Here is a 24,879-nt window from a genome sequence, read left to right as displayed (position 1 = left end):
ATTTCTGGCGCTCAGCAATGCAAACTTCAATTCTGACAAAAACAAAACCCAGAGTCTACGCACGAAGGTGGTAGCTCTTATGAAGTGTTTCCCCGGTGATTGGCCTGACACTACTTCTTTTTGCTGTGACAGATTGTGTTGACTAGACCCTAATCCCAGACTCACTTTTATCTATACCCTCTTCTTCGTGGCTAATCGTGAGAAGGAGGGTGTCAGTGGTTGCCACTCCCACTACAATATGCTTCTTCTCATTGTCTTTGTATATTTGTATCGTGATCCGCCCATAACTCGGAGATTGCACTGATCCCTGCGATTGCAGTTGCTTGGCCGTGGTTTCCTAGTTCGTGACCACTTTCTTCATTCTTTCCCTTGTATCGCTTTGCTCTAATATATATGGTGAACCGCTGCTATCCCTCACCTTCACTGCTAAACTTTTCTCTTACTGCTTTACTGCTTTCTTCAGCTTTCCAGGTTTTTCTTAGAATGACAACTCGCATGTGCTAAAGATTTCAGACACGACACCATTCTTTATGGCGAGGATATCAACCTTTCTATCACCTACAACTATTACTTATGCACCTGTGAATCTCTTCTCAAACGTCTCATTAAGGAAACACCCCCATACTACTACACTGGGCCTCACCTGCTTCAACCAGCTTCGCCCTCAATACTTCCACAAGGGTAATTATTTCCCGTATCTGGCCACCGTAGTCGGTAAACCGGCCCAGGAAGTCTCACTTGTCGCCTTCGCCTTCGCTTGGTTAACGAGTGGTTTTTCGTAGACAAAGTGCTCCCCAGTCAAGGCAAGTGAGCTGTTCGCTCCTTCCACTGATGGTTTGAGTACTTCCAAGCACTTATCATGGCTGTGTTCCTCGCCCGCCACCTGGCTCTAAATCTCATCCTGCCTCACCCTTCCACGCAAACGATTATTTTCCCTCACTTAATTACAACCTTGCTAACATCTCATCACAGTTTTCCTTTCAGAAAAAAGTTTGATTTTGCTTTATCCTCTTCCAATCTTTACAGCCTTTGCCGCCTAGCTTCTTAATATTAGCTTAGGCTAAGTAACCACCAAAAATTACAGCGATCAACAAAGCGTCTCGGCGATGTCAGTGCCTTCGTCTGCCGGAGACCATTCCTCTTCGATCTTGCCGTCGAACGAGAATATGTCCGAAGATATAGGACATCAAGACCCTGGCGATGCAAGTGGTCTCAACGCCGACCTTCTCACGGGGCAAAATACATTTTCACAACTTATGACGCCTTCAGCATCTCCCAATGATTATTTTGATTCGGTCAACGGAGGTCTTGATTTGAGCCGCTTGACTATCAATTCCTATGAGAACGAGGTGCCAGCCCAGCACTACGATCCTGATCGGGATGAGGTCGAGTCACAAGATGGAGCGGGTTCGAATGATGATATGAACGAACCCGATGAAAATGTCGTTGATGGAGAAGCATATTTAGGCAATCAGAACGTCCAATATGGCTTTGAGCAAGATGAAGAAAGTCATGCACCAGAAGACGTATCGATGATGGATGATTCCGAAGACCAGAACTCTGACGAAGAGTCTTCGATAGATCTTGACCATATCGGCTGCAATGATGAGTGCCAACAGAATCTTCAACGAAGGTATGAACAATTTAATCAGCGAATCCAAGAGCTTCAAAATCAAGTGCGGAGTTTAAACAATGCTTGCAACCAGAAGGATGCAAGAATCCAGGCTCTGCAAGCCGAAATACAGAGGAAGGCTCTGGGCCAAAGCAAGACCATTAGAGTAAGCAGTTACCCTCATTCAGGTATAGAAATAAACTGACAACAATCATCACAGAGGTGGCCAACCGAACTTCGCCGTCACTTGGAGAATCATCCACAGGCACTAACATACAACAAAATATACGCGCTATGCTGCAAAGAGGAGAATATGAGTTGCAAGACCCTTGTCGTCCATCCCAATCTTCGGCTTCGAAGACCAACCAGCGCAGAGACTGAGGCCGCCATCTCACATGCTTTTCTTGCTAGTGATTCAGAGAGCGAAGCTGACGAAGCAGAGGGCCATCAGAACGGTGAGAGACCCGTGGATCACTCTCCCAAGCCAGACGAGATCTTTGTTCGAGAGCAAGAACCCAACCAGCATAGGCAAAAGTCAGTGGGATATCAGCTTAGCGGGGACTCGCATCAACCTTCCAACCATTTTGCATTCCAACAGCTTCCAGTCAATATCCGAGTCAACATTCTTAAGTTTACACTCGTCCAGGAGGACAAATTGATTCACTGCATTTCCCGCCTCGACCCATTTATATGCCCAGAAAGCCCTATCGAACCTGATGCCAGGAAAAGCGGATTACTGCATCGATTCCATCTCTCAGGAGCGTCCTGCAATGTATCTTGCGCCATTAAACCAAACGAGCATCTTCGCGTTCTTTTGGTGTGCAAGGAATGGTGCTTCTTAGGTGTACATGTGTTTTATGGCCTCAATACCTTTGCCTTCTCAAGCCTTGGAGAGTTTTCTAGTTTTTGCACCGGTATTGGACAGGCTCGCAGAGAGAGAATTCAACACATTGAGATGTTGTGGGTTGGTAACCAGCATCTTACCTTTCCGCGCATCTATAAAGGGAATTCTACTCAGCCAAAGTATACATCCCGAAGAACTTGGGCCTGTTCGCTGCTTTGTGAAATGCCCCAGCTCAAAAGTCTTACAATTCATATTAATGAGACTGGCGCTGGGTATATTCGGCGCAGACATGAACCCTCGCAAGTCATAGACTACATGGCGTCGAACACAGCTGGCCAACCTAACTTCCGACTCACAAGATCACTTCGGACTATCCAGGGACTGGATTACATTACACAACTTCGTGGGATGAACTTTGTCCGTCTGTTTGACTTCGAAATGCATTTGGAGTTAGGTGGTCGTCATGTGATACGGGATTGGACCTTTACCCGGGATGTGCAGGAAGTGACTAGCCATCCCAAGTCTGTTGAGAAAGCTGAAGCCGCCAAGTTAGAAAACCTAAAGCCTGTTTTGCGGCAATTTGAAGCACATGCTGGCCACTTGGAGGCGATCAAGAGATATTACGAAACAAGCAGGGCCTTTGACACAGCACATTTTTCTCGGCCAGGAACATTAAGTCAGTATGAAGAAACTCAGTCACCAATCGCAGAAGAGAATGTCGACGACGACATTCAAATGAATGCCGTTCAAGACCTCGATTTCGAGCGTGGCGCCGCAGCCAAAGATGAAGACAAAGAGACGGCTAAGCTTCCCCTTAATATTCAGAAAGAGGCTGATGGCTCAAAAACGCATGATCAATTTGATTCGGATTTCAGCGCAGAAGGTGGTGAGGCAAATCCCAGAGTAGAAACTCCTGACGATCAATCAATTACTACGGGGACAGACTTGGGCACGTTGGGACCTGACAAGCTGCCTGAGGATGAAGTGTCATTGGCAGGATCAATTGCCAGCAATCCCATCGACATCGAGCAGTACACGCCCAAGTTTCAGGAGGGTTGGAATCATATCAAGCGAGAGGATTCAGTTACGAGTAGCAACGAACTATTTGTTCGTCAGAATACTTACGATACTTGCTTTCAGTCAAATCAACGAAATGAGATGGGCAGACGCGATAATCTTTCACCAACGCCACTATATGACCTAGAAAGCTTCATGGGATTTGATCAAGAATCAAGCGCTCTCCACAAATCGCCAGTACAGAGCCTTCAGCATGCTCAGAGAGGTCAATGTGATTTGCGCGAGGGTATGGGTAAGCGAAGATGTCAAGATGACCAAACGCCTCAGTCACTTGAATCAAATGTCGGCTCGGAGCGTAACAGCGACCAAATGCCTTTGTCTACAGACCATTCATACACTGGATATTCTCAAACCAGTTCTTCTCGTGCTTTACCTACTGATTCAACTCGCTTCATTTCCTCCGATCCTCTCACATTTTTCCTTCGTTCCGGGGACAACCCAGATAATGATCCCAACCCTTTTAAGAAACAGAGAAAACAGTAAGTTGAAGCTTTGGCACGTTCTGCTAGCGACGCTTACACCAATATTTGATGCTCCGACTTTATTTCAAACATGGACCTCATCTCACGGAAAACGAGCGCGTCGGACACTGAATTTTTCATTACAATATTCTGCGATAACCTTTTTTTATATTTGCAAAATCAATTTTCACGTCATCTCAACATATGGTTTAATGGAGATCCTAGAAACCTCGATTAACGTGGAAAGGAAGATGCAATGCGATAAAACTTCTGCAGAAGCCTAAGGTGCAACAGGCAGTGCTTATTTCTGGACTGGACACTTGGTTTGGATCCAAGAACGTTTAGTTCGGTCGTATCCGAGTTAGATGCCCTACTCCCAATAGCTAATAGATTCACAGCGTGTGATTTATCATTAATGGTATCCAAAAACCGTGACCTAGAATGTAATCTTTGTACCTGCGAACGCAGCTGTGGTTTGTGACTCCTTGGCCTTCTTCCTCGCCTCCCAACTAGGATGAAGCGGTCCCTCATCGTCTTTCTTAGGACGCGGCCTCTTCTCAAATGTGGATTGCGACCTTTGGTCTCCCCCGCCACGTTCTCGGCCCTGCCCCTGCCTGGCAAGAGGGTCCGATACGCCCCGCTTCCAAGGCTTGTTGCTCCCTGCTTCGCCATCAACAGCTCCCTTCTTCATGTCCCAGCCGTTGTCGCGACCCTTTTGCTTCTGCTTTTGCGCCTGGTTCTTGACGTGGTTTGCTTGGCTTCCGTACTTCTTCTCCCAAATGGCCTGGCGCTGCTTCTGGCCCAATCGCTTCTTGGGTGGTGCGAGGTCGAGATCGGACGCCTCGGACTCGGAGTTCGAGATATATCCACCCATGAGCGAAGGCAGGAAGGTCGTTTCACCGGCCTTTCCAGCTGCCTTTTTGCTCTTGGGTTCCTTTTTCTTCCGAGCTGGTGGGGGTGATGGGGATAGAGATACATTGGCTGCGTTGATCCTTCTCATGCGATCCGAGTCCATGCCTTCGTCATCGTCGTCGTCGTCGTCGCCAAGATCTTCCATTTCGATTCCCTCTTCGTCGCTTTCGTCGCTGTTGCTTTCATCGTCCGCAGTATCTCCATCCGCAATCTCGCCCAACAAGGCCTGATATTTCGCCTTCATATCCTCATCCCCACTTTCCTCCTCATCGGAGCCACCAAGCATAGCCTCCATCTTCTCGAGTGCCCTCTCCTCATCGTCTTGATTAATCTCCGGTTCTTCATCGCTCCCGGCGTCCTCTTCATCGCTGTCGGACGGAACCTCGTCGTTCATCTCGTCGAAAGGATTCTCTCCCTCCTCCTCGGCCTTGGCAGATTCCTTCTTGGTAGAAACGTCCTTGGCATCTTCTGTTCTTGCCTTCTTAGCATCTCTGAGCTGGTCGTCACGATCAATTTCCTGAGCATCAGCGCCCTTCTTTCCCTTCTTCTTCTTATCCGGTATAGGCACGTTAAGGGCCAGGCAGACACCTCTTACTGCCTTGTCGACGGCTTCCCGGACGTGCACACGGTTGAACAGTCCGCTGGTGACATTGTGCAGAGCCGCTTTCTCCTCTTCCGAAAGCTCTGGCTTCGGCACACCTTGTTTTATTTGTTCGGGAAGGGCAGGGCTCTCGGCAATCTGCTTTACTTTGAGGAGGGACGAGTTGAGATGGGCGTCTGCCGTCTGTTGGAGATCGAGAGACTGCGGGCACATATCGGTCAGTGTATGTCCACAGACACATGAGGAGTAATAGTGACCATTTAAAGTACCTTCAATACCAGAATCTCACGCTCCAGTCTCTTAATCTTGTCGGGCGTGGATTTGTCGTCGCGCATGCGTTTGCTGTATCTTTGGCGCTCGAGGGCCTTTGCGCCTTTTAGGGCGCGGAAAATTTCTTTCCTGGCCTCTGTGAGCTTTTGCTCCAGGTCGCTTTCGCGAGACCTCTTGCGTTTGACCATTATTTGTGGTGTGTTTGTGGTGCCGTTTGCGTAATGAGGCCGTCGCTGGGGGGATCCGACGAAAGCTCAAGCTGTGATGCGACGACGATGGAGATCGAAAAAAAATTGTGGTTCAACGGCTGTCGAACCCAATGGCAGGGGCGGAATGTTTCCGACAGCTTTGTCCAGGGTGGGGGGTAAAATACGGTGCAATATGATTGGCCATAATTCAGATGTCTGACAGTGAAGATATATGATTGGCTGAACAATGATATTTCCGACGACATGGATGACGTTCGTTTTGGAGGGGCATCTGAGCACCCCGCGCGCAAGCTTGCTGTCACTACATTTAAGACTCGATGTCTGATTTTGTCACATTCTGATTCGGCGAAACACAGTTTTACACCAACCGGCTCTTACCATGGCAAATTCGGGAAACACCAAGGATGAGCTTGCCGCTCTCGGCGCGGGCAACCTCTTCGCCGTCAACGGCTTGGTTGCCGCCGTCACAGGTGGTGGCTCTGGTGAGTAATACTGGACCAGAGCATATCATTGCTATCTCACAGTTTTTAACAACTTTATACAGGTATCGGCCTGATGATGGCCAAGGCCCTCGCTGCTAATGGCGCGGAAAAGGTTTACATTCTCGGCCGGCGGAAGGAGGTTCTCCAGGAAGCTGCCTCTTCTGTAGGACCGAATGTTGTGCCATTGGTCTGCGATGTCACATCCAAGTCCAGCCTCCAAGAAGCCGCAGCAACGATTGAGAAGGAAGTCGGTTTCCTGAACCTTCTGGTCTGCAACGCCGGCGTTGGCGGCCCGCAGGTCAAGGCACCCTCAGCCGAGTTGACGGCGGCGGAGTGGGCGGAGCAACACCTCGCCCACGACACCGCAGACTACACAAAAGTCTTTGACGTCAATGTTACTTCAGTGTGGTACACCACGATGGCGTTTGTGAAGCTGCTTGACCTGGGCAACAAGAAGGGCAACCTCACCCAGAGCTCGCAGGTCGTTTCGACCAGCTCCATTGCGGCCTTCAACAAGAACGCCCCCGGCGGCTGGGCCTACGGACAGTCCAAGGCTGCCGCGACGTTGCTCATCAAGCATCTGTCGAGTAACTTGCCTCGGTGGAACATCAGAGCCAACTGCATTGCGCCTGGACGTGAGTGGACAGGTTCGGAAAGAGTGGCAGTCTCGGTCTAGCTAACCTCGTACTCAGTGTTCCCGAGCGAGATGTCGGCGCCTATTGCTAAACTTTACAGCGGAGACGGCAGTGTGCCCCCTGAGATGGTGCCTCTGCAGAGAATGGGAGATACCCAGGACATGGCCGGTGTGATGCTGTATCTCGCGTCTAGGGCGGGTGCCTACTGCAATGGTGCCGTCATCACCGTGGACGGGGGTAGGCTCGGAAATTTCCCCACAACATGGCATGCTTGAGAACTTTTATGGTGTTAGTTGTGTAGGTGGGAGGCCCGATAAAGCACATAGACTATGTATGTACATGTAATTTCGTACCTAAGAAAGTATCAGTTCTCGTTCGCATATGCCACATGCCTAACTTTCTTCAACATTAGGTTCAGAATTATCGGCCTCCAAGAATCATGATTACCCCCACCCACGGTGTTGCTTTCGTCATGCTCCGGCGTTCCCCATATTGTTTTCGGTAGTTTTGTCATTCTCCATGATCACCATCCCGACTTAGGCTCCACTCTCATCTGCCAAGGAGTATCCAAACTGAATGTGAATACAACAAGGCGCAATATGCGGCATCACTTGAAGGAACCATTATTTTGAGTCCCGAGTTCGGTTGGCCAAAGTTCGCACAAGTCACTGGCAATTCAATATTTAACATCTCCAACCTGTGTCTAATTTAGCTCACTTGTTCGGTACTAATGCGGTCGGTCAAGATCGGTGGGAAAGTGGAGACGGGAATTGTGCTTAGGGGGAAAGGACCAACATCTCAGCACCTGTACAGGTATGCAACCACACGGCAAAAAAAAAAGAGAAAGAAAGAAAAAAAAAAAAAAGAGTTGTCTGCCAGCACCCACAGACAATGTTGAGCTACGCACTGTCACCCTGCTATCACGCCATAAAAGCCACTTTGTTCTAACAATTGTTTGTTCGATTTCGCGCAGGGGTCTAAAACCTCCATGCCTTTGTTTGACGATGTATGTACGTCTGTCTGTCCGAGTGGTATAAATCCAAAGAATACTCTTTGCCTCCCATTGAAAATGCCAGCATTACACCCTAAGCGCCGTACGGGAGAGAGACTAATTAAAGAAGCAGCGCACCCCGACAAAATGGGCGTCGGGATGGCTTGCTCCTGTTGCTGCTCCCCGGGTAAGAAACAAGGAAAAAGTTTAACCAAATATAGGAACTCCCGTGGGAAAGGGAGGGTCGTCGTTTGAAGGAGCGAATGTCGTTTCGTGCATCAGTCGTCTACTTGGTGATCCAGCCAAGGTAGTCAGCGACAATGAGTGTCACCATTCTGTGGGGAAGCACTATTGTTAGTACAGGGGGTTTCTCTCGTCAAAGCCTACGGGGTTGATAATGTCCACTTACGCATGGGGAGCAATGCGGATGTAGTATGTACCGAAACCGCGGTAGAAGCGCGTCACACCCTCCTGCTTAGCCACCTTGGCGAAGCAGTCCACCATTGATTTGTACGGGAGCTTGCCATCGGGGCCCTTGGACTGCTTCTGCAGGCGGGTCTTGACGAAGTCGAAGGGGAGGGAGAAGAAACTGGCGAAGAAACCGGCAATGGCGGAGGCGGTAAGGGTCTGGGTCTGGGCTGACAGTTGGGTGTTCTGCTTAAGCTGCGACTTGGCCTCGCTGAAGAAGGCGAGCTGACCGAAATTGAGGGCCATGGCGCGCACAATGGTGGGAGCGGCACCGGCCCAGAGGGCAGCGACGCCTTCCGACTTTGCGATGCTGCTGAGGGCGTCGATGACGTTCTTGTAGTTCTTGCGCTCGGCCAGGGGCTTGAGTCCGTCGCTCTGCATGCGAATCAGAGCCAGGTCGGCAGGGTTGCCAATCATGGCGGCCAGGCCACCGGCAGCGAGGCCGGCGGTGGCCCGTTCGCCGAAGCCAACGGCCTTGCCCTGGTCCTTGGCGCGCTGGCCGAGCTTGCCCATGAAGGTGTCAAAGAAGCCCAACCGAGCCGTGGTGTAGACAGCTTGACGGAGGAGGCCGGCCGACAACCCGGTGTAGAGGTCGAGTGCCTTGCCGCTGGCAAGAATCTCTCTTGTGACGGACATGGGGGTGGGCTTCGGGCCGCCAGCGACACCTTCGCCTGCAAGCTGGATGCGGACCTTGATCATGTCGACGGGCTGGATGACGGTTGTGGCGACCATGCCGCTAATACCGCCGTTGATGAAGGGTAAAGCTGCCCTCATCAGCGGGGTGTGGAGGAAATCATTGGCGACGGCAACGGTGTCAGACTTCATGACTTCGGAAGTGCGAGTCCTAGCTGCCTCAGCTGCCTGCTTAAAGGTACTGGAGCTCATGTTGATGCTGATAAAGGGCACTGTAGCACGAGGGCTTGTAGTGTTCGACGTGGGTTAGGCTGAGAAGATGGGAGTTGTCGTCGAGACTAACAGGCACTGCGAGGCAGGCAAGCGTTCGAGAAAAGTTGGGGTGGTAGTGAAGCTATTAAAAGGAAAAGGAAGGCAACTAGTCAGCCATGGTCCAGACTGTAGGAGGCATCAAAGGCAGCTTTATAGTAAGTGAGCTCTTGTCCCTCCCTCCCTCCATGCCTGGCAGTGCCGTGTGTTAGACAAACCCCCGGCATGCGGTAGCAGAAGTGGTGGGGGTCCAACAAATTCATGAGACGGGACGCAAAGACGCAATTCCACATCTTGACAGTGGCAGGACCCCACATGGGCGAACGGGCGCACGGCGGGCAAAGTATGCAGCTGTGTGGTGTAGACTTCCTCATTTGCAAGTATAGGGAGAGGCAGGGTCTTGGCCCAGGCCGAGCGTGATGCCGTGGCCCGAAATGACGGGACCGGGTCGCATCGGCCTGGACGTCGACGAGGCGGTGGGGGCGGAGGATGTCATCGGAAAAGATAGGGACGGGGTATGTGATGACCGTGGTTGAAGGTAGCCCGTCCACTGGAGCAGCGCAAGCAGGGGGGGGCAGGTGAACAAGGTGGACAAGGAGCTTAGCCATGGAGATGAAGTCGGCAACTGGGGGGAGGACGAGGACGAGGAGGAGAATGGGGCCCACGATTGGCGACAGGGAATGCGCACTACGCATAGCACAGCAGACTGCCGGCCGGACTGCAAAAGAGACAAGCCGTAGCGGGGGTGGGGTTGGGGAGGGGGAACGGGAGGGAATGAGAGGTGGGATTGGGATTAGCTCGGTGCCCTTGTTGAACGCCTCACATCCCCAATAAAAGCCCCAGAGACATTTGAGAGAAACGGTAAACTCGTCCAACTTACAGAGGTAAATAGATAAACACAAAATGTGTCTCGTGTAGGTGGGATGATTTGTCCCCGATACAGCGGGTTACACTGAGAACAAGTGCGCTGCAATAACTTAAAGTGGTGGTGAGTGTTGGCCGAGGTCGCGTGCCGTTGGGGAACGTGTGTGAGGATGAGGAGGGTGGTGGGTGTTAAGAGCTGGAGCTGAAGAGGAGGTGGAAAGAAACAGCAGATCCAGAGAAGCCACAGGCCGGACAAGCAGGCAAATAAGCAAGTTTGCAGCAAGTCAGAGAGGCGAGCTTGTGAAGACGAAAACGCCGGTTATCTATGCTGAGCAGTTACTTTTCCTCGTGGGCGCTTCTTCGGGAACGGTCGGTAGCTTAGACGAAGATGTCAGGTGCTCTCGGGACGATCAAGGTTCGGCAGTAGCAAACCCAGATGAGACTAGTAAAAGAAGGCGGGTGGAAGCCGTTGATCACCAAAGCGGAGGTAGTCTTGATTGTGTTGGAGAGGAGGAGGAGGAGGAGGTAGACGAGGACCGAGGCTTGACTCGTTCAAGGGCAGACACAGTCTTAAACAGACGACTGGCAATACAAAGGCTGAGGCAAGTTGGGCAGTACTCTGTCGCGAATGGGAGAGTAGGGTGTGCGAGAGAGAAGGACATGGCGTGCGGAGCTGAGGCAGTCGAAATGATATTTATGAGAGAGACATGCCTTGTTGTGCCACATACAGGAACCTGGTTCAGGACATGCCTTCGAGTGCAAGTGTACATGGACGAGATACTCGGTGGTGATGGGCCAGGTAGGTACCTTGACTCCGTATCCCATGTCAAATCATTTTGCCAGTCCATTCAAGCCAGAGAAGCCGAAAAGACCCAAGCAAACAGCCCCAAGCCCCAAGCCCCGAGGATGAAGGTGTATGGGGAAAGCTTCCCACCCTCCCATCCAGACGCCGCTGTCCCTGGTCTCGGGCACCACGCCAATGAGGCCGTTGGAATTCTCAGCGGCAGGACGTGGGTGCGAAGCCAGGCGCATTGTGTGTCGCGTCGCCCTGGGTTGTCGTCCGGATGCGGGGTTAATGGGTTTCGGCACACCTCATTCATCAACGTGACGAAGAGGGTGGGAGGGGGATGCTAGCAGCTGGCTGGACGGATGGGATCGATGGAGGCTAAGTGTCACAGGGTAAATATGGATGGATACCTGGGGTGGTGGGAATCGCTCGAAGCTCGGGGAATAGCACGTTAACGACGACGAGCTTGTTCCGTTGTTTGTATCATGCATTCTGCATTCAAAGGGAGGATTGGTGGATGGACGGCGGTAACTGATAACCCGACCAGGAAAACGTCACCAGAGGTATCAGGAGACGAACGAACGACAGAGTACGACAGTAAGGCTTTTCGAGGAAGCATGCACCCCCTGTTGAGCGGTTCTACTACTCCTTGGAGAATTGCTGTCAGCAGTACAGTCCAGTCGTTAAAGAGGGGGAGGGGGGTCTGTGTAGGACGGGCCTAGCTCCCTCGCCTTGGATCGCTTGGATGACGGCACAAGAGCGACAGAAATGAAACTGATGTCGATCGTTGTGCTGACTTGGACAGCTTGGATTGCTCGCTGGATGGCTGGGCTGGGCTGGCGTCGCTGACCGAATTGAATTGCTGCGCCTAGAGTACGGCGTATGTCTTGTCCGCGGACGAAAAAGAGGGCAGGCGTTTTCGTTTGTGTACGGAACTTGAGGGTCCACCGATGGATTTGAATTGCGTGCATATTGTTGTTGTTTATTGTTATTATTATTATTATTATTATTTGCTTCTAAATAATTGCCCTGTTGGCCTTGCCTTAATCGTCTTGTGGAGAGACATGCGGAGGGAATTTGCCATGTGTGGTGTACTTTGCTGCTGCTTCTTCTGCTTCTTCTTCTTCGCATGCCATGCCATGCCATGCTACAGCATCGTTTATGGGATTCCTCGTCCTCCCGAGAACAGACGAGAAAGCCCCGGTGATGCCGATCAAGCCGTTGTTACACTTTTGATCATCAGGTCCAATTCAGAGTTGGGGTAAGGTAGCAGCAGTACAGGCATTGGGAAAGGCAAAGGTGCCAGTGCCAGCATGAAAATAGACAGTGACACGAATTAATGGCGGCCTTGGGAACGAAAGACGTCGGACATTGGGTTAGCATTGGACGGCCTGGGATTGGATCAGGTCGCTGTAAGTGCACTGCACAGGACTGGGACTGGCCTGGGAACGGCCTGCTGCAGGAATGCGGGGTAAATGCACTGGCCATCCAGGCCCCACTAACGTGCTTAAATACTCCCTTTATCTAAGTCATTATCGATAACATGACAGCGCACCTGTCAAGCTGACCGGTACGGTACCTAAGCTGCAATGGCTAATAGCTAGCTACCTTTTTTGCTCCTGCTCGTCCTGCTCTTCCTCATCCTTATCCCGAATGCGTGTGCGTGTGCGTAGGAGGAGTACTGCCTTCTCTTCTCAGAGCACACCACTACCTTTATTTGCTTGCCTGGATTCCCAAGGGAGGCAATACTGAGTGCCCTTCGTCTATGGTTGTTGCCATCGTCTTACAATGTTCCGCCCGTTTTAGATAGACACGAAACCTCGACCAACGACACAGGAGTAATGAGCCAGAGGGCAGCATACAGGTTTCATCTCCCAGGCGCTATGACGTATCGATTGTGACAGTCACAGTTGATAAGGGGCTTCCACCGAAATGTCTTGTGTACTGTTTGGTGGCCTATCTTTACTCCCAATAGCAGCACTCTTGCTGTCGCTACCGCCACCGCCAAGTGTTCTACGCAGTGTGCTCTACATGCACTAAGCAGTGAGCGGGTGAGGGGTACCAGGCATGGTTCACTCAACCCTAGACTCTGGAATCGTTTACCCAGATGCCAGGCCACCGAGCTTGCACGGTTGAATTCCACTGGAGCTCACTCAACCACAGCCAGCCAGTTACTTGGTTCGAGCCCCATGATTGGGCCCACCACTCTTCGTCGCCTTCACCTTGGCTTCACCGAAATCCTAGCCATTAAAGCGCTGGTCGGGGGAGTCAGAAACCAACACTCATAATGTCACCGTATTTCAAATGTATACTAACAGCCACTATCAGCCCAGGGCGTTGAGGCATACACACACGCACGCCGCTCACCTTGCCCACCGTGTCTCACCGAAACGGCTTTTCCCGTTGGAATCATTGAGAGAGACCCCCCCCCCCCCCTCCCAAAGCTTGGAACTCAAATGTTGTTGATTCTTGCTGCTGTTGTCTCTTTGGGGGCCCACCCTCCCTAAGAACCAAAACCGTTTTATTCCCGTGTAATATGCGATGTCTTTAACGCCTCTCGCTATCGCTGACATGCAACACTTGAACCTGTTGAGTCACCAAGCAGCCCTACCTTGTTCTTGCGGTCCCCAACGAAGCGAGGTCGTCTCAGTCGGTGAGCTAATCTCGACCCTCAACCGGACGACCGAGCCCTGCTACGCCGTTTGGGGACTACTGCGGAACCACTTCCTGCGTCGCTTCGCAGGTCCCCTCCAAAACTCTAACCTGCCCATCAAGGATGGTGATCGGGCAACAATGAAAATCAATCAACAATTGAGGCCTCCTCCATTGGCAATTGCCCGATACCGCAGCGGAAACCTGCGGACCAAAACATCTTGTCTTGGAGGGGATAACGACACCATACCATGACAAGGCAAGGGTCCAGGATGAAGGCGCAGACTCTTGGCCTTCATCTTCACATCAGCGGCCTTCAACATTTTCACCTTGAGACCGAAGACGCGAGATGACAAGAGCCTCACCATTATCACCCGTGCGTCATGTCATCAAACCTTGTAATCCCAGCGAAGGCGTCGTCGTGTTATTCCCGAACGCTCGGTTCGGGCGACGCACACTGGTGGAAAAAAACAATCCCACATCCTTAAATCCAGCTATCCACTGACCGGAAATTCCTCTTGACGAATCCGAGCTCTTCGCCAGCCCATTCCGGAAATATGCAAAGCCTCACCTCAAAATACAATATGCACCTCGGTGTTTCCTCTCCTTACCAGTGTCTCGGTGGCCTGTCAATGTCAGGGACCCAGCCCGAGCTTAGGCTTGCGCCCCATCCCGCGGGATGACGCTTGTCCGTCTCAAGGAAACGGAGATCCAGGGATTGGACATGGAAACGTCCACGGCTCTTCCATCGTGGAAACCCCTGTCTGGGACCCTTGAAACTTCGATCGAGGTACTGACGTGGTGCGGCTCATCGCCGAACTCGACACATATTCACGTCACCCGTTTTCCGGCTACTCGCCCCCGAGAAGCCGGCTGCGAGAGAGCCTAGACAACTGCTCGGTTATCACATCCCACCTACATCCTGGCACCTCAGCTCAAGAACCCGTGGGATGGCTCCCCAAATTGGGCTCCCAAGGGAACCAAAAGCCTAGTTGCGATACCCAAATCGGACTTGACCTTTACCGACCCACTCCCCAACCCGGATGCTCCCGCATCTTTGGAACTTGGGCCGAGAGACCTCAATTTCTCCCCTTCTTGCTTGGCTGCTTTCCGGCTTCATCTGTCAGCTAGGCGCCCAGTACAGCTAACCGCGGCCTTTTCACGGCCGGAGAGACGCTATTCATCCTTGCCCATCATCCGCATCCCTGGAACTCGGCAATGCCATACCGCAATTCCCACGAAAGTCGCTCATTTTTCACGGGACATTTGCGAAAAGGCACGGGGTATTTCCTGCTTTCTCCGGCATCATGAATACAGATTGGGATTTGACGAATAATTGAAACCATACACCACTCGGGCCTTGATAGTCGGTCTGTACTTCTGTAGCCGATCAAGAGCCTTCGGCCGAGGACGAAGTTTCTTATGCAGATTAAGCCAGTCATGGTGATAAAGGCCGACACGTGTGTTAGATTTAATTCCCTGGCCCATTTCCCATGGACTAGTACTGTCATTCCTCCACTGCTAAGGCCCGTATCCCCTTCAAACATCAACTGAATCGTGCAACGCTTACAACGTGGCGGTTGGCAATGGAGCTGTTCGCGTGTTATAGTTGAAATATTTTGGCAGCTTGTCAGGTGCGGGAATCCTGCTGGCAGGCTCGAAATTGCTATTCTCTTTGTGCGATGAGATCCGTGCCCCATTTGCTTTCACTTTGGATCTTAGCTTCACAATGCCGCTGGGCTGCACAGCTGAACGTGCGATATTCGTTTCGGTGTGCGATTGACTTGATTTGACTAGCTCGTATACACGATGTTTTGCCCATGTTAGTTGACATGCCAATGGTAAGGGATTAGAAGCGCCCTTTGCACAACCATCATGAGCTTTCGTCTGATAGTGCGCTATTACAGACAATATCTTGGAGAATGAACTAATTCCTTTGTCTGCTATTCCATTTCTCGTCGCCAGTGGTAGTTGGCTCTGTTTTCGTGTATTCGTGACATTCCTGGCCTAATAAGGGTATTTGTCCAATAGTTCTTGTTGTGCATCTTTCCTGGACAGTTGAAAATGTGTAAAATGAGATAGTAATCTCTTGGTAAAGATCTCGGATCCACGGCTCGAAGCTGTGTACGTGGGCTCGGGCGAATCCCTAGTCAAGTTGAAACCTGACCACCAGAGTTTTGTTCGAGATGTCGAACGGAGAATTATACCAACGATAGTCGTTCGCCTTTATTTCTGTTTTCTGCTTTCTGCTTTCTGTTTTTTCTTTTTTTTCCGATGATGAGACGGCCGAATTCTAAATTCGCAAACGTGACTACGACATGTCATCCTCGTTGAAACTTCAAGATTCATCTTTTTGTACTACACCATAGCAACTCGACTGCATTCAGAACCGAGTCACTTTACGAGAAAGGTATAATAAAGAGGAATTATAGCGATGTGTACAAGACAAGCTTTTTCTTGATTAGAATAAGACGCGCTGGCGAAAGTTGCAGGGATATGCAATGGACAGATCGAGGCTGACAACCTGCGGCGATTCACACAATATGGAACTCAAAAACAACGTTGATTCCCGGCAGCATTTACAAGAGTATAAATCATTCATTCATAAACACTTATTGCTGCAAAGAACAGATCCATGTGGCTCAAAGGTGGCAGATTTTCTCGAGACTTGGCTGAAGGGACAGCAATCACCCCGAGTAACGCTTCGGATGAACATACGAGACATGTCAAACGGCATAGTTAAGGACGGATTCCAATTTGGTTCAACAATCACTGGCACGCGACGACTTAACGAGTGTTTGGGGCGGTAACTACCAAATGCTCGAGGCTACATCGAATACATGGTACATTATTTATTCATTTATCTAAGAAATCCGGGATCTACGAGGTAATTACTATGTTGATGAGATGACTGCACGCCTACGAGGTCAACTGCGGCCGAGTTCGAGACAAGGCAAGGCTCATTCGGTAGCAGTCACATAAGCAAATCACGATGGAACAGAAAACTACACTCTATGGACGAAAGGTTGCGGTGCTTGGCCAGACAGGAACCGCAAACGTACTCGGCAGTTCATTGAAGCGCTCGGTCAGCTTTGAAGAGAACGTGAGGGGATGGGGTTGCTTACCTTTCAACTTGGCAACGGGTTATATAGTTAAGGAAGTCAATTAGTTAGCCAAAGCCAATACATGCTGAAGGGGTGTTTGCTTACCTAAAGTAGTGTAGTTTTCTCTTGGGCCGGATGGGAGTTTCGTATAAAGTCAGCAAGCTATAACTTGAAATTAGGGAGGAAATACTTACCATTTTGTTTGATGCTTCCACTCGCCACATGGGGGTATTTCATCTCCCATGTGGCACATAAGTGAGTGGCTTTTCCTTAGGAGTACAAATACCCCCCCAAGAAAAGAAAGACAAAAAGAGAGTCAATGAAAACAAAAAGAGAAAGCGAGAGGAAGCTTGCCATTAGCGAAGCTGAGAACGATGCCCATGTCTACGGATCTTGACCCGACGGACGATCCGAGGAGCTGATATGGGGACCGGAGAGGGCGCAGGCGGAACCGGATCAGCGAACGAAGGAGGAACCCAGTCGGGAGGGAGCTGTTCGCCATATTTGGATAAGATAGAGGTGGCAGCGGAGCGAGCGAACTTCTGCAGCACCTGGATCGAATTGGGCGATAGAGGAGGAACCGGAGATGCGGAAGATCGAGAGACATCGGGCGAAAGAGACGAAGATGCAGTCGTGGAGGAGTTCCACTCAGCAACAGCAGAGGGAACGGCCGAAGTGAGAGCGTGAGTTTGGACCTCTGAAGGAGTCCAGGAGTAGTGAGCGTCGGGGGGGTCGATCGTCGAATCAAAGTCGGAAATGGTGACAGGAGTCGGCTCTGTGTAGGACTCGTCATAACTCTTCTCATGGGGCTTAGGGGAAGGCCAACTAGCCAAAAGGTCTTTGATCTGAGCCAGTTTTCGCTCCGACTCCAGAGCGATCTGGTCAGACCGCAACTTCATGGCAGCTACTTCTCTGTCCATGGTATCACGGCTGGGGGAATGGGCAACGGAATGGGCAATACCTCGCAAACGCATCTCGCGCTGCTGGCTTTCAAAGAGAGACATGACAGCGTTGAAGCTGGGTGCTGTAGAAGTGCTAGAAGAAGAAGAAGAACAAGAAAGAGGGCGAGAGGGGGAAACGAAAGGATCAGACAGAACGGCAGGCTGGGAGGGGTCAGAGGAAGAAACGAAAGAAAAGACAGAAGAAGGCTCAGGTATAGAAACAGGACGTGAAGGGGTGACAGGAACTGGGACATGGGAACGAGAACCAACGCAAAGGGAACGAAGCTTGCGTTGCTGATCCTCAACAAGAGACATGAGAGCATCAAATGACACAGGAGGGGATACAACAGGAGGGGATACAATAGGAGGGGATACAACAGGAGGGGGAACAGGTGAAGAAGAAAGGAAATCTAAAGAAACAGTCCAAGGAATGCGACGAGGTGTCCGGGGCCCAAATGGCGAACCCGGAGATATAAGCTTCGCGATACAACAAGTATGAGGGGATGGAACAAAAGAAAGTGATGAGGGTGCAGGAACAGACGAAACCAGAGGAGAACGAACAGAAGAAATGGGGGAAGGGGAAACATCGCGATCACGGAGATCATCAAGCCAAGAAGACACTGCAACTGTGACTGAGCGAGGAGTGAGGGGGGGTCGAACAGGAGAAAAGGAAACAGGCAAAGACCGCGAGGCGGCAGGAACATCCACAATAGCCGAAGCAGAGGGGGATGGAGAAGGGGGATGGGAAGACACACCAGGCAAAGACAATCGAGGACTGGATGAAGTTAGTAGGAAGACCAGACAGTGGTGATGGAGGCATGGAATGTCCCAGTGAGGAAATGGAGTTATGTTGCTTACCAAAATCTCCTAAAGAAGGGGACATGTCGAATCCACCGGATGGCGACGGTGGCACAGGCGAGGGGAGGTCGAAGAATAGAAGCGAGCAGGCGGAGGCAAGCATTGGCGGCTGGGACATTAACCCAGGCCCTCTCAAACGCGGTCTCAGACAGGCGCGGAGGGGGCGGCGCAGGCGATCGAAAAAAACCAAGCATCATGACAAGTCAGATGAAAAGAATCGGAAAGCCGTGAGGTGTAAGAGGGATCGAGAATGGCCCCCCACGCCAGAGAGAATATATATAGCTGGGGAGATGTGGATACAGAGATCACGGATCAGTAGCACGCTATTGGACGATCTTAAAAGAATCCGGGGTAAAGTGGGTAGCGCTAAGCCTAAAATGGAGGGTACGTACACAGTTTGATATTTTCGAGGAACACTGTTTACGCACTGGGAACAGAGAAATCATGATGAAATTCGACCATTGAAGAGGCGCAAGTAGAAATAGATAATATTTGAACGCGTCATAGTATTTATAGTGTCTACCTTATCTATGTTCCAAGTTTTCCGGCGAAAAACAAGCGGCGCAGCGTGGTGTTGGAAGGTTAACGGTTGCGAAGCTCGGGTTGAGGCCAAAATCGCGTGTTGACTGATGTGACGAGGGTCGCGAGCGCCGTTAGTATTGACTGAAGGCCGCGTATAACCCATATTCGATCTAAAGTGGCACCGTAAGAAAGAGAATATCGAGGAGTACAATTCCTGTGTTTGATACATCGGCGGGAGGAGGCGTTATCGCGTGACTGTGATGCGTCTGTGGAAAATGGTAGGGAAAGCATCGGTTTCGATGTTTTGCTGGATATTTTCCAGGACGATGATGGAAGAAAAGTAGTCGAAAACCGCCGTACTGTGGTTTAGAATGCACTATGTGATGCAGAATAATGCTTATATAAGTTTGATGCGACATACAGGGCAGGCCGACGGGTTGTGGTTGACTGCTTTCTCATCGAAGTGGCGACCCCTTTCCTGGAGTCCAGGTCGACCCTGCCCCAAAGCCATTACTCGAGGACTGGCCAACTCTGGACGGTGTCGTGGGGGCCACTGCTGCCTCGCTAGGAAGCGGAGGTGGAGTATCAATCCTTTGAACATCTTGGCCTCTTTTTGGCGGCTTGAAATTGTTCTCTCTGCCGGCACGATAGATGTCTTGAAGCATTGGCTCTAGCACACCCGCGTCGTCGAACTCCAAGTACTTGCGATACAGCTTGAGTGCCGTCCTTGCGTCCTCAATTGAATCGTGGGTTTCCAGCTGGATGTCCTCCTTCAGCAGATACCAGGCCAGGAAAGCCAATGATAGCTTGCGCAAACGGGATTTCAGGAAGAACAGGTCAATTGTGTCGATAACCTGAGACCTGGGGATGTGGATATTAATAACTCGGAAATCCTGCTTGAGGCCGTGGCCAAGAAACTTGCAGCCTAGATTCAGCAAGATCCACAGCTTCTTGTACACGACTTTCAGAGGTACGAGGTTGTGCTTGGACACTCGAGGGTCAAGATCGTCGTGTGTGATACCGGAATATGATGTAAGATAATCCACGATGGGCTCTCTGATGGAGATATAGTCATCAATGAACGGGAGACCCTCATCCTCTCCTTGACCCCGAACGACCGAAGCTCTCGCGAGAGCGTACACAATCGGTCGGATAGTCTCTCTCTCGCCATCCGAGTTCATTTCGATTTCCGGCTGACGAACAGCAACAAACTCGGTATCGAGCGCGACGATGCTCTCTGACCCAGGCTGTTCGGTCACTGGATCAAGCGCGCGATATGTCTTGACATCGACATTGGGGCTATCACGAGAATTAGCATCTTTGCTAAGGCGAAAAGACTCGGGTCAGGGGACAACACGCACTTGTTATCCTCATAGAGAAGAGAGGTGTCAATGTTCTTTTTCCAATCATTGTCGATTTTGTTGTTGGCCTCCTTTAATTGGAACACAATCACTGACGGCATTTTCCATGCAGGATGGAATGAGAGCGCCTCTTCAGTACTTACGGGCCGTACGAGGAAATCATTAAAGAGATGCCACTGGCTTGCCTGGGGAGCCTGGGGCTGGGCGTGGGCAACTAAACGATCTGTCAGCTCTGCCGCCTCGCAATGTGATTCGGTAAACAAACCATTGACCATGGCAACCAAATGTGGCTTCTGTCCTGGACCAGGATCGATGTTCACAGCCATACCGACCAAAGAGTACACTGTGATGTTATGAATACCACGCTGGAGATGGAGCTTCAGGTCTTCGCCTTCGTAGCAGAAGAACTGTCCATGATCTACTATGACGCCAATTTCTTCAGGCAGGAAACCCGGCGTCGACCAAAAGCGTCTATGTTCCGGGCTGGATATAAGGGTGTTCAAGATAAAGACAGCCGGAATACTGTGAACGGTCTTTCTAGCTGCAATGTTCTGGTATCGCTGGCATCTGCTACACCAGCCCTTGGACGTCGTCTCCCTCTCAACACTGGACTTGAGGATCTGGGAGAAGGTCACCTTGGGAGTCTTCTGGTTACGACCTGTAGTCTTCTGCCCATCATTAGCGGCTGAACGATAAAGAGATGTCTGAAGAAGGCTGCATTTGCGTTTTTTGGCCTATCAAGAGGCGTTCCCGAAGCAACATCAATCCCTTTCGGCATATTCAACAAAACTCACATTCGCTTGTGGATACATCAGATCATTGTGAAAGCCCGAAGCTGGTCGAGTGTACTCGCTTCTGCAATTCATGCACCGAATTGAACTTGTTGCTGAAGTTGCCAGCATCTAGAAGGAGTCAGCAACTTTCAAATTGTCACAGGTACGAAAGAACGCATACTTGATCTATCGAACTCGAGCTTGGCTGTATCGACTTATAATCTTGCACAATCTTGTCCAGAAGAAATCGGGTCAGGCCTTGTAACATGACTGTCAGAGTGGAGCCGTTGGGATCTTCTTCGAGAAGACCAAGAGGGCCAGCTTGCGAATGTCAGCTTCGGGTTTGACTTCGAAAACAGTTGACACGAACCTTGGGGGTGATGGCTAAGCGTCTTGAGCATATTAGTTGCCTGGCAGATGGAGCCTTCGGCTTTCTGTAACATATCAAACAGAAAACCGAGTTCGCATAGTAAACATGTGTCGGCAACGCAGGCAGTCGCTGCGTGTTGAAGAGCCGTGTTTCGGATCAGAGGCGTAAAATGCATGACCTGAAGCAAAGAGTTTGCGTAAGAGTTGGCGATGTGGATTTCGAGTCCGGAATACTGAGTTCTGTTGTAGAATCTGGCAAAGGTAAGCAAAAAGGACGCTCTATATGGCTTGGAATTAACGTACCCAAAGTCAAAGTCATCAACGCCAAACTTGCTGTACTTGATCTCCACATTCCGATACATTGGAGGGCACTCCGACTTCAAAGGATCAATCTCCATTTGCATCAGCGAGTTTGCAACGTCTTCGGGCATTTCATCATCGCCTGTAACCGGGGTCTTCGCAAATTCTCTGGCCTTCTCACTGAGGAACTTGGGCGCCAGAATGCCCGATGCATTGGACTTGTCCAAGTTGCGAGTGTCTTCTACTTGGTTTCTCCGAAGGCCTCTCGAGTTACGCCCATACATGCCAAAGTCAGTTGCCTTGAGCCCGGAAAGAAACTGGGGGTCAAGTTTGGTAGGAGGCGCTCCAACGTCGGAAGCAAGGTCTGGCCAAGCCGAGAGCAATACATCTCGGTAGTAAGGAGTGCCAATAGAGTTCAAAGGCCTGCTGGAAAGTCAGTGGAAGGTAACGGCGAAACTAAAATTCAGGGGTCGACCAACGTATCAGCAGTCCACTCCGTGGTTGGGAGCGGCTCCTCAGGGGTCGCAAACTCTGTCTGTGATGCGAAATCAACAAACCGGAGTTTAGAAGGAGAACCCCAGATGTGAATGTTGTAGTCCGCATCTGCAAGGGCAACGGCCTCGCCAGATGGTGCAATCTCGAACATGGTGAGATATGTCATCGTGTTGGCTTGCCGCACATTACTAGTGTTTGGATTCATCAAGTCGACGACGTGCATCTGGCCACTCTGAGACATCACGATGCTAGTGGTCGACATTCTCGGATGCATCCTGACAAAGGCGGCACCGGCGGGAAATGGAATTGGCGACATCGATGACATCTTTTTGATATCAAAGACGTTCAAGAAGGGATCCAGCATGTAATTCTGGCCTTGGCGCAGGGAATAACCGCAAGTCACAATAAAGTCATGCTGAGCGTCCATGTCGCTGATGAGGGCCGAGTGTGCATTCCAGCTTTTGACAAGCGAGAAGCTGACAGGGTCGATTAGGTTGACGGTGCCGTCTTTCGTTGCAGCGCAGATGTATCTGCTTCTCTTCATGACTTTATAAGAGTGTGCCGTCGGAACCTAACGGTATCAGCAAGGCCCAACACCCATGAGCTATATGCCACGGACCTGTTTAACAACTTCGCCCCTTGCGAGATCGATCACAAACATGGTGTCCTGAAAACCGGCGACAAGGATCTCGGAAGTCCCTTTGGACGTAAAACTCATGCATCGTAAGTCTTTCATATCTTCGTGTCTGTATTCACATCCGTCAGGCGATGTTCCCATATGCTCTTCCCAGGATTAAATACCTAATATGCCAAATAGGGGGCCCCTTCCGCGAGGCCATATGAATATCTCGAGAGCCCAGCACCACAACTCCCTTATCGTTTACTAGGATTTGTCGTACTGGGCCATCGGGGGTGGTATGAGCTTTGAAGGAAGTATATCGTTGGAGTTCGCTGCCATAGAAGGACGTGACTCGACCCTATAATCCGTCAGACTAACTTCAGTCCATACCTCAAGCTTGGATACAGATACTCATACATAATCGTTTCCAGTCCACAGCAGCTCCTGCGCCGTGTCGAACGTCATGGTCGTCACGGGCGTGGCCATGGCGTGGACGCCCGGAGGCGGAAAGGGGATGCGGGCGACCTAGCGAGAGGGAAGCTCATCAGCAAAACTTGCCATATAAAACGGCGACACGCATCCTAGAAGGTGGGCTCATTGCGGTTGGGGATATACGCGTGGCGCAAGATTGCAACTCAATATGTTTTCACAACGTCAAGGAGGGGTTCAAGTCCAATTTACCTCGTCCCAGTCTCCGTCCATTTTGGTCTGCGCTTCCTCGCCCAAATGACCATAGTTTTGAACCGAAGATACAGGCCCAAGACGTTGCCGACAGACGGGTCGCAGCTGGGCGCTTTAACACGTCAAAAAATGCACAGAAGAAGCACCGGATCGCGACCCCCGCAGCTTCGCGCAGCTTGGGCAAGTCGCAGGGCAGAGACAAGGTGTTGCGCCCAAGGAGCTAAGCCACTTGCATAAGCCGGACAGGGCAGGGTGGGCGAATGTGGGGGAGGCTGGGTTTGGGTATTGACTCTCAGAACAACTTCTGTGTCCTCTCAATCCATCGTACCCGGAATATTTCCGAAACCTAAGCTAAGGTGAGAACGTACCCCACCAGGGTACTGACCGAAGAGTCTACAATGAGATGGTCTCCTGGAGCTACCATCACCCGTTCTCGCCTTTTCTGAGTGGAATTTACACATAATGAATCAAATGTTGGAATCTAATCTGAGATTAGAGGCTGCGTCAAAGGGATAAATTTGAGCAAAGTGATCATTTCGAAATGAGAAGAAATGAGGAAGGGAGAGATGTCACTAAAGTTGACATGTTAATTTGGACGTTTTCTGTAATTCTGCCCTCCTGGCCTGGCTTCAATCCTCTCTATCGCGGCAGTATTTTATTCTTTCATCACTCAAAATATCAGGAAAGGAGGGGCCACGTGGTGATGAGATGAGAAAACAACACGAGTGAACATGGGTGTCATTAATTGCTACCTTTTTATGTCCGGCCATTATATCTTTCTATCTGAAGTGCCCGCCCGTTTTGCCCACAAGACAAGGCGAATATCAAAAAGAGAATTGACGCCCCTAATCAAACCGCTTCCATCATCCGTCCGTTCATAGTACACCGTCAATATTAAAACAAGCGCTTGGCGAGTCTAAAAGGTCCTGATACTCGTCCCTGCGTCGGAGAAGAAAGAAAAAAACAAGTAGCAGTGAACGTGAAATTTTGGGCGATAACGAAATCGCCGAATTACAAATGTCTCAACAGTATGCGCTGTATGTCAACAG

At 50.7% G+C, this 24,879-nt stretch overlaps 6 protein-coding genes across 6 annotated transcripts; 2 read left to right on the top strand and 4 right to left on the bottom strand.

Moving 5' to 3' along the window:
• Positions 1–1,106: 1,106 nt before the first annotated feature.
• CTRU02_210968 (uncharacterized protein) lies at positions 1,107–4,016 on the top strand (the record flags this gene model as incomplete). The annotated part of the gene is made up of 2 exons (XM_036721792.1): positions 1,107–1,778; positions 1,833–4,016. 2 exons carry the CDS (start codon positions 1,107–1,109, stop codon positions 4,014–4,016), a joined length of 2,856 nt encoding a protein of 951 aa, XP_036586164.1.
• A 414-nt stretch (positions 4,017–4,430) lies between these two features.
• On the bottom strand, positions 4,431–5,965 carry CTRU02_210967 (cellular morphogenesis protein; the record flags this gene model as incomplete). Its single annotated transcript, XM_036721793.1, has 2 exons — positions 4,431–5,708; positions 5,777–5,965. 2 exons carry the CDS (start codon positions 5,963–5,965, stop codon positions 4,431–4,433), a joined length of 1,467 nt encoding a protein of 488 aa, XP_036586165.1.
• Positions 5,966–6,365: 400 nt separating this feature from the next.
• CTRU02_210966 (uncharacterized protein) lies at positions 6,366–7,378 on the top strand (the record flags this gene model as incomplete). Its single annotated transcript, XM_036721794.1, has 3 exons — positions 6,366–6,468; positions 6,531–7,103; positions 7,161–7,378. 3 exons carry the CDS (start codon positions 6,366–6,368, stop codon positions 7,376–7,378), a joined length of 894 nt encoding a protein of 297 aa, XP_036586166.1.
• A 1,002-nt stretch (positions 7,379–8,380) lies between these two features.
• CTRU02_210965 (mitochondrial dicarboxylate carrier) lies at positions 8,381–9,447 on the bottom strand (the record flags this gene model as incomplete). Its single annotated transcript, XM_036721795.1, has 2 exons — positions 8,381–8,429; positions 8,504–9,447. 2 exons carry the CDS (start codon positions 9,445–9,447, stop codon positions 8,381–8,383), a joined length of 993 nt encoding a protein of 330 aa, XP_036586167.1.
• Positions 9,448–17,267: 7,820 nt separating this feature from the next.
• Positions 17,268–17,831, bottom strand: CTRU02_210964 (uncharacterized protein; the record flags this gene model as incomplete). The annotated part of the gene is made up of 1 exon (XM_036721797.2): positions 17,268–17,831. One exon carries the CDS (start codon positions 17,829–17,831, stop codon positions 17,268–17,270), a length of 564 nt encoding a protein of 187 aa, XP_036586169.2.
• A 1,856-nt stretch (positions 17,832–19,687) lies between these two features.
• Positions 19,688–22,855, bottom strand: CTRU02_210963 (pab-dependent poly -specific ribonuclease subunit; the record flags this gene model as incomplete). The annotated part of the gene is made up of 8 exons (XM_070205556.1): positions 19,688–20,531; positions 20,594–20,807; positions 20,859–21,270; positions 21,388–21,495; positions 21,548–21,687; positions 21,737–21,987; positions 22,039–22,458; positions 22,515–22,855. 8 exons carry the CDS (start codon positions 22,853–22,855, stop codon positions 19,688–19,690), a joined length of 2,730 nt encoding a protein of 909 aa, XP_070060799.1.
• Positions 22,856–24,879: the final 2,024 nt, after the last annotated feature.

The sequence above is a fragment of the Colletotrichum truncatum genome, assembly GCF_014235925.2.
Source record: "Colletotrichum truncatum strain CMES1059 chromosome Unknown Contig_0007, whole genome shotgun sequence".
Classification (NCBI taxonomy): Eukaryota; Fungi; Ascomycota; class Sordariomycetes; order Glomerellales; family Glomerellaceae; genus Colletotrichum; species Colletotrichum truncatum.
Note: the sequence above shows the minus strand (reverse complement) of the source record. Positions and strands in the feature narration are given on the sequence as shown.